The 9139-nt window shown below is 39.0% G+C and overlaps 1 protein-coding gene across 1 annotated transcript in view; it reads right to left on the bottom strand.

Moving 5' to 3' along the window:
• Tram1 (translocation associated membrane protein 1) overlaps nt 1-9139 on the bottom strand; it is a 22966-nt gene that overhangs the window by 5282 nt on the left and 8545 nt on the right. The window contains exons 3-6 of the mRNA XM_013028451.1: nt 7734-7804; nt 7526-7630; nt 6274-6417; nt 5766-5926 (exon numbers count right to left, since the gene is read on the bottom strand). Of these exons, the coding sequence (XP_012883905.1) occupies nt 5766-5926; nt 6274-6417; nt 7526-7630; nt 7734-7804 (481 nt within the window). The remainder of the gene's footprint in view (nt 1-5765; nt 5927-6273; nt 6418-7525; nt 7631-7733; nt 7805-9139) is intronic.

Consider the following 9139-nt stretch of genomic DNA (forward strand, 5'->3'; position numbering starts at 1 on the left):
AAAAAAAAAAAAAAAAAGAAGAGTAATGTCAGGCTGGAAAAGGTGGCTCAGTACTAGAGTGCATGCATGAGGCCCTGGGTTTGATTCCTCAGCACCACACATAAATAGAAAAGCCAGAAGTGGTGCTGTGGCTCAAGTGGTAGAGCACTAGCCTTGAGCTGAAGAGCTCAGGGACTGCATCTAGCCCAGAGTTCAAGCTGCACAATCAACAACAACAACAACAACAAACAACAACATCATTTCTACATAACAAATAATTAAAACTACAAAAGATAGCATATGTAAGTCAGACATGGTGGCTCACTCCTGTAAATCCTGGGATAGAGAGGTTTACATTTTGAGGACAGACAGGTAAAGTTTGAGAGACTCCACCTCAACCAATTAAAATCTGAGCATTGGGAAGTGGCGCTGTAGCTCAAGTGGTAGAGTGCTAGCCCTGAGCTGAAGAACTGAGGGACAGCACTCAGGCCCAGAGTTCAAGGCCCATGACCGACCAAAATAAACAAACAAACAAACAAATAAATCTGAGCATTAGGAGTGGGTTCAAGTGGTAAAGCACTTGCTTAGCAAACTCAAGGTTCGAAGTTCAAACCCCTATACTTCCACAAAAGGAAAAAAAAAAATCTGAGCACAGTGGCAGTACTTCAGCTATGCAAGAAGCATAAGCATGGGAACTGTGATCTAAGTGGGCTAGAGTAAAAAGTGGGAGCCTACTGTAAAACCTATTGTAAAAACAAAAGTGAAACAAGACTGCAGATTGTGGCTCAAGTGGTATGCTATCTGCCTAGCAAATGAGAAGCCCTAAATGCAAATTTCCACAGTGTGCCACACAGACACACACATATACACGGTGGCCACACACACACACACACACACACACACACACACTGTGGTTTAAAAAAATACCTGGGAGGGGCTGGGAAGGTGGCTCAGTGGTAGAGCACTTGCATTGCATGCATGAGGCCCTGGGTTCGATCTCTCAGCACCACATAAGCAAAAAGAAAAAAGCCGGACGTGGCGCTGTGGCTCAAGTGGTAGAGTGCTAGTCTTGAGCTGAAGAGCTGAGGGACAGCACCCGGGCCCAGAGTTCAGGCCCCACAACTGGACCCCCCCCCCCGAAAAAAATACCTGGGAATAAATCTAATGAAAAATACATGAGATCCTTATTTAGAACAAAATATTGCTTTCAAGAACACTTTCAAAGAAAAGGAGGAAACATTTTTCAATTCACTGACAAATGACTTGCAAAGACACTGTACCAAAAAAAAAAAAATCCAAGTAAATAACAACCAAGAGAGCCTCTTTAAACAAGAAGAAAGCATTTGCCAATATCCTTTAAGAATAAGGCACAAAAATCCTCTACAAATTCTTAGCAAACCAAATGAAGATATCATATAGAAAGAGCTACAAACCATGACCAAAGTGGGATTTATCTCAGGAATGTAATGTGGCTTAACCTCTGAAAAGCAAGAAGTATAATCTATAATATCAATAAAAAAGCACATTATTATAATATATACAGAAGAAAAAAATCCAAAGCACTTGACAAAATTGAATACAGTTTTATAACCCAAAACACAACCAGGGCTGGGTAGAAATCTTGCTTAGCATAACTGAGACACCCCTGAGTCTAAGAAAAACAAAACAGAAAAGAAAAACAATACCAAAGTATAAACTGTCAATATGCATGTGTGTGCATATGCATGCACCCCCTCCCAACCGGGGCACAGAAGAAAAAGCCCTCATTTTGATAAAACCCTAACATCATCCTTAATGGTGAGACCAGATGCTTATCAGGATCAAGATCAGGAACAAGACAAGGATGTCTCTAATCAGAATAATCTGGCAAGAAAATAAACTGAAAAGCATCCAGATTGCATGGGAAGTAAAACAACTTTTATTTACAGATGACTTTTGTAGACATGGAGTACAAAGGAATCCACACCAAACACTGTTAGAATAAATCCAACAAGGTTGGAGATTACATATCAATGCTCAAACATTAAAGTATATTGATACATTGGCAATGAACAACCTAAAAGTGACATCACGAAGATGATTCTATTTTATAATAGCATCAGATTAAGGAAGAAAAAGACAATCATGTTTTTATTCCTCAAGACAATCTACAGATAAAAAGTAATTCCTATCAAAACTCCATCTGGCTTTTTGGTAAGAAAATGAAAAGCTGATCCTAAAATTCATACAGAACTGTAGGAGACTCAGAATAAACAAATCATGAAAAAGAGGAACAGACTGGAAAGCTCACATCTTCTGACTTCAAAAGTTAATTTTTTAAAGAGCTAAATATTTAAGCCACCAGCAACCAAGGTTTTGTGATACTCCTAACAACAGATACTCAAATTCATGCAGCAGAATTTGAGTCTAGAAATAAACTCTCTATATAATACATACATATATACATACGTAGTTTATTTTATTTATTTTATTTTTTTAAACTTTTTTATTGGGGCTTGAACTCAGGGACTGGGCATTGTCCTTTAGCTTTTTCTGCTCAAGGTTGGCATTCTACCACTTGAACCACAGCTCCACTTCTTCAAAACAAAATGGCATCAAGATAATTCAACAGAAAAAAGCCCAAATGGTCCAGGGACAGATGTCAACCTGTAAAACAATGTATGCAAAATGGCACAGGCTCTTTGGAAAACAGTGTGGCAGGTTCCCCTAAGCGACTCAACCATCGCACTGCTAGGTATAGACCCAAGTACAACATTGAAAGTGTTAATCAGAATGTCACTGTATTTTCAATCACAAGACAGAGGAGAGACTGAAAGACAAAGGCTCAAATGATAAGAAGTTTGGGAATAAAAGAGGAGAAGAATTTAAACAGATGTGCAAACTAAAATTTCTTCATGAAAGTTAGTATTATTCCTTGTCAAGTAATGGAAACAAAATGTCTCTATCAACTGATAAACTGATAAACAAAATATACATATGTGTACAATGGAGTATTTAGTCCTAAAAAGGAATGAAGTAGTGATACATCTTGTCACACTGGGGAAACTCTACTATGTTAAATAAAGGAAGTCAGTCACAAAAATCTGCATATTGTATTGTTCCACTTTTATAAAATGTCCAGAGGAAAACCAATCCAGAGACAGAAAATAGATTGGTGCCCAAGGGCAAGGGGAGAGAAGGAGAAGGACTGCTGAGTTGTGGCATTTTTCTGGGAAGGGTACAAAGTTTTCTGGAATTAGTGGCTCACACAATTTTGTGAGTATATATTAAAAAACCACTGAGATGCATATTTTTCAGGTGCATCATGGTAACTTGAATGTGAGAATCACACCCCAATATAGTTATTAAAAATACAACTAAAATAAAAAGTGAACAGAGTCATACAGCCTATTCCCACACTGAAGTACTCAACTATATGTCTATAATAATCTTGAGATTTGAAGTATTGTCAATCCAGTATTTTGTTAAGTTTGTGTGTGGAGACAGACTCAGGTGCAAAGGACCAAGAATCAAGGGGATGAAACTGGAGAACAAACGCCAGCAAATCAGAGATAATGAATTCTTAAAACAGGAACTGCCTGCGTTAGGATCCCAAGTACAACACTGAAAGTATTAATCAGAATGCATTTTCAATCACAAGAAAGAGAAGAAAAGAGGCTGAAAGACAAAAGCTTAAATGATCATAAGTTTGGGAATAAAAGATGAAAAGAAGGAATTGAAGAGTTTTTAAAACTTTGGTGGGCAGAAACATAACAAATCAAAGAAAGGTTGGACAAATGGGATTGCATGAAGCTGCAGAGCTTCTGCATGGCAAAGGACATAGCCCATGGATTTGGAGAAGATCTTCACTAGCTATACAATGGATAAGGGTCTCATTTCTAAAATATACTTGGAACTCAAAACAAATCCTCAAAGAAACAACTGCCTGATAAATAAGTGGGCTAAAGACTTAAACAGAAACTTCTCTGAAGAGGAAATAAGAACGGCCAATAGACACATGCTCAATATTTCTGGCCACAAACGAAATGCAAATCAAAACAACATTGAGATTCCTCCGCACCCTAGTTAGAATGGCTATAATCAAGAACTCTAACAACAACAGATGCTGGAGGGGATGTGGCCAAAAGGAATCCTACTGCATTGTTGGTGGGAGTGTAAACTTGTTCAATCACTTTGGAAAGTAGTATGGAGGTTCCACATAGAGCTCCCCTATGACCCAGCAATCCCACTTTGGGGCATTTACCCAAATGATCACAAACAAAGGCTATACTAAAGCTTCCAGCACAACTATGTTTATTGCAGCATTATTTACCATAGCTAAGATATGGAACCAACCCAGATGCCCCTGAGTAGATGAATGGATCAAGAAAATGTGGTGTGTGTATATGCATACTCAGTGGAATTCTATGCCTGCATCAAAAAGAATGACACTACCCCATTTGTTAGGAAATGGAAAGACTTATATTAAATGAAGTAAGCCAGGCCCAAAGAAACATAGGTCCCATGGTTTCCCTTATTTGCAATAACTGTTTTATGTCTGGGACAAGTAGAAAAGGTCAAAAGCTTTGTACATATGACCAGATAAGATGAAGCAAAATGAACCCCAAGATAGGAACACAAGTGTTTTATTCTTTCTTGCTATTGTTTCTAATGTGGTTTTTTTTGTTGCTTTGTATGTTCCTCCCCCATAGTATAACCCCATAGTATAATTTGGGGAGGGGAAGGGAAAAAAAAGTTTAAATAAGGATACAGGTTGACCTATTGTAACAATGAGATATACAAGACACTATGTTGAAAAACAAACTTTACAATTTAGGTGGGGGTAGGGGGTGTAGCTGAGGAGGTGGGAGGGAAGGGATGGTAGGGGAAAACAAAGGAGGTGGCAACAATGCTGGATAAAAAAATGTACTCATTACCTTGCTCATGTAACTGTAACCCCTCTGTACAGTATTTTCACAATTAAAAAACATTAAAAAATTTGGGTGGATAAGAGAATAGAGGTGAATTTGCTTAAAACTAATTGTACACATCAATGAAAATTTCACACAAACGCTCTTTCACTGTTAATAAATCCTAAAAATATGAACGTGAACAACATCTAAGGCCATATTCTAGCTTAGCTATTCAATAAAATGTACATATACGCTGGTCTACAATGGCTCAAAGTAACTAATCCTGGAAGACTTGTAAGTACATAACACAGTGGACAGGTTCTGAGAGATGGATTCCCCTCACTCAAGGAATCCCCTTTGGAACAGAAGAAGATAATTTTGTCTTTAATTCTAATAAAGAGTAAAATAAAGTTTTCTTTCTAAGATCTGAAAATAAAGGCTGGGTGGGGTGGTGCACACCTGTTACCCCTGCTAATTGGGAGACTGAGACAAGAGGATCCTAGGCAAAAAAACGTTAGCAAGACCTTATCCTTCCAAATAAAGCTGGGTTGGTGGTACATGCTTCTTAGACGGGATAGGCTAGAAGATCCTGTTGTAGGATAGGCTAGATAGAGGCTAGCCCTGGGCAAAACCACAAGACCTTAGTTGAAAAATAACTAAAGCAGAAAGACTGGAGATATGGTTCAAGTGCTAGAGTGCTTGCCTAGCAAGCTGGAGTTCATTCCCAGTATTGCCAAAGAAGAAAGGGAGGGAAGGAGGGAAGGAGGAAGAGAAGGGGGGGGGGGAATAGAGGGAGAGGGAGGGAAGGAGGAAGATTTGAAAATAATTAAGACCCTATAACCAATTTAAACCTTTTGTTTCACGTCCACAGGTGGTGGGCTACCAGATACCAACCTGCTCCTTTTCTAGAAGACCTGCCTTTGGTTACTGCTGGTTTCTTCTTCACAGGCGGTGCCTGGAAAGTCGAGTGTTCTCTCCACCTCCGAAGCTGAAAGTTAATGAACTTCCACATCATGAATGCTTGAGTAATACAAATGGATGCCAACACAGCAATTCTGAGAAACACAAGAGATAAAACAAAAAAAAAAAAAAATCAAGAAGGTATGAAAATGCCATCAAATACATCGGGCTTTGATAGCAGTAATCCAGTGCCCCAAATTTTACTTTGTGAAGATGGTGTTAACAACCATTCCACTAATAATTTAATCTAGAAGTTAAACAGATATCTTGGTATTTCCCTTCAGAAACATAACTGCAGCATACATGCAAGGATATCAAGTGAGTGTTTACTCCTAAACCCTGTATGTATCCCCTTACTTTTTAGGTAACTGATGTTATACGTTGCCTGTAATTTACTGTCACATATCAAGTAGTAAAAAGCCAATATGTTAACTGACTATACCTAACAGCCAGCACATTGAAGTTTCCAGTACTGAAATCCAGCTTCTGATTCTCTGCTCTTGCAAGGCCAAACCCAACGGTGAGTACTGAAAGAATTAAGGTCAGAAGTCTTCCCAAAACAAAAAGAACTGCCCAGAGGGAAAATCTGTAAGAAAAATGTGGTAAATCAAATTCATACAATCACAAAACAAGAAAGATTCTACTAATGCTTCTTGGGACAATTTTGAAAAATGTGGACAAAATAAAATCAGGTTGTATAATACTTTTTATAAGTCTAATTCTCATGACAGTCCTAGCTTCTTTTTTTTTTTTTTAAAGAATACATTCTTTTTTTTGGGGGGGGGGTCCGGTCGTGGGCCTGAACTCTGGGCCTGGGCGCTGTCCCTCAGCTCTTCAGCTCAAGGCTAGCTCTCTACCACTTGAGCCACAGCGCCACTTCCGGCTTTTTTCCTTTTTGCTTATGTGGTGCTGGGGAGAATCAAACCCAGGCCCTCAGGCATGCAAGGCAAATGCTCTACCACTGAGCCACTTTCCCAGCCCTTAAGACTACATTCTATACAAATTAGAGCTTTGTCATGTTTATTTTCAGCTAGACTTTTCTATCAATTTTTTAAGGATCTTTAATGCTGTATATTATGTATTCTTTCACCTTGCTTCTGAAAGTTGATTTCTCTTTCACCTCTTTTTCAAAAAGTAAAGCATGTAAAAATTATGGAGGGGAAGGGAAAAAAACAAATCGTTTAAATAGGGATACAGGTGGACCCATTGCAACAATGAGATGTACAAGTCCTATGTTGAAAATGAACTTTACAACTTTGGTGGGGGGGAGGGTTGGGTGGGAGGATTGGGTGAGGGGGCAGGGGAAGGATGGGATGGGCAGGGGAAACAAAGGAGGAGGCTACAACGCTTGATAAGAAATGTACTCATTATCTTGCTCATGTAATTGTAACCCCTCTGTACAGTATTTTCACAATAAAAAAAAAAAAAGAAAAACATGCAAAAGTTAAAGCAGGAAAAGTTGTGGATAGAAAAGTAAGTCCCAAAGCCTTGAAAACCACCAGTCTCTCTAGCTGAGAAAGACTATACTTAAGAAATTAAAATAGCAGATCTGAGCATTGCTAGTTTCATTTTATTTAAAGCTGCTATACCAACATCTTAAAAAAGTAATATAGTTGCCAAGGGTATGGGGTTGGCAGGCTAGGAAATGACTCCCAATACCAGCTACACAGTAACAAGAATGGTTAATAACTTACCCTTTCTGATACTTTTCATCACTGAAATAAAATAGGCGAGAAATGTGGAAAAGAAATTCAACAAAATAATGCAGCACCAGAAGAACAAGTCCTAGATGATTCAAGCTGTTGAAAGAGCAAATTTAAAATGTAAAGAAAATCAATTAAGACATATTAACACACTATCTGCCCCCATCTCCTTACATACCCAGTCACAATCCCAACTCACTTCAAAAGATAAGCTCCAGCAATGTGAAAGAGGTAAAGGCCAATGTAGACAAGCTGACGTGGTATATCTTCCTGCAGAAAAGGAAAATATACTATAGGTTAAAATGTGCTTACATACTTCTGTTCAAAGCAGTACAATAAGGTAGAATGTATGGTAAAGAAGAAAGAGACCTGCCAGGTGTGGTTGGCTCACATCTGTAATACTAGCTACTCAGGAGGCTCACCTCTGAGTATATTCTTCCTTCTCATTCCCACTTAGCTACATGGCTTTATCAAGTCTTTTTGGGGTGTTATCAGCTATCTCACCTATAAAATGTGAAAACTTCAGTTTGCTTCATTGAGATGAATTGAGAATCCATTCCAGGTTTTTGTTTTTTAATGTCTATCGTGAGGCTTGCACTTAGGGCCTGGGTACTGTCCTTGACCTTTTTTGCTCAAGACTAGTGTTCTACCACTTTAAGCCATAACTCTGCTTCCAGATTTCTGGTGGTTAGTTGGGGATAAGAGTCCTGGGCTGGGTTTGAACTGTGATCCTTAGATCTCAGCCTCCTGAGTAGCTAGGCTTACAGGTATGAGCCACCAGTGCTGGGCTATAAAGTTTCATTTTTTTTTTTTGCCAGTCCTGGGGCTTGAACGCTGTCCTGTGCTCTGTGTCCCTACGCTCCCTGCCCCTCTCTGGCTCAAGGCTAGTACTTTACCATTTGAGCCACGAAGCCACTTCTGGCTTTTTTTCTGAGTAGCTTTTAATTGGAGGTAAGAGTCTCACTGACTTTCCTGCCCAAGCTGGCTTTGAACTGGGATCCTCAGATCTAAACCTCCTGAGTCGATAGGATTATAGGTGCAAGCTACCAGTGCCCAGCTGGTTTCATTTTTTAAATAATAAACATTTACTATATAAACACAATAATAAGAGCCACAACATGCTAGTGATTTGATGGCCAAGATTAAAACTGCTGGGTTAGCAGCAGTGAGGTGGTTTTGTTCACCTAGGATAGCCACATTGTTAAAATTTGAGTTTTAGTTCCCTGTCAGCTGTTGTAACTAAAAAGCTAAAATTCTACCTTCTCATTATGAGACCACCTAATTATAGATCATCCATTCTTCAATAACTATACCTTTTTTTCTCTCACACAGCCCTCAAATTGACTATTTCTAGCTATCACAAAAGTATTTTTGTAACGTAAATAAAACCCGCTAGTAGCTCATCAATTTAGGAATCACACAGCATTTCTTAAAATATGCAATAAAATACAACACAAAAGTCAATGTGATGGGCTGGGAAGGTGGCTCAGTGGTAGAGCGCTTGCCTTGCATGCCTGAGGCCCTGGGTTCAATTCCTCAGCACCACATAAGCAAAAAGAAAAAAGCCGGAAGTGGTGTTGTGGCTCAAGTGGTAGAGCGCTAGCC

The sequence above is a fragment of the Dipodomys ordii genome, unplaced genomic scaffold (assembly GCF_000151885.1).
Source record: "Dipodomys ordii isolate 6190 unplaced genomic scaffold, Dord_2.0 Scaffold109, whole genome shotgun sequence".
Classification (NCBI taxonomy): Eukaryota; Metazoa; Chordata; class Mammalia; order Rodentia; family Heteromyidae; genus Dipodomys; species Dipodomys ordii.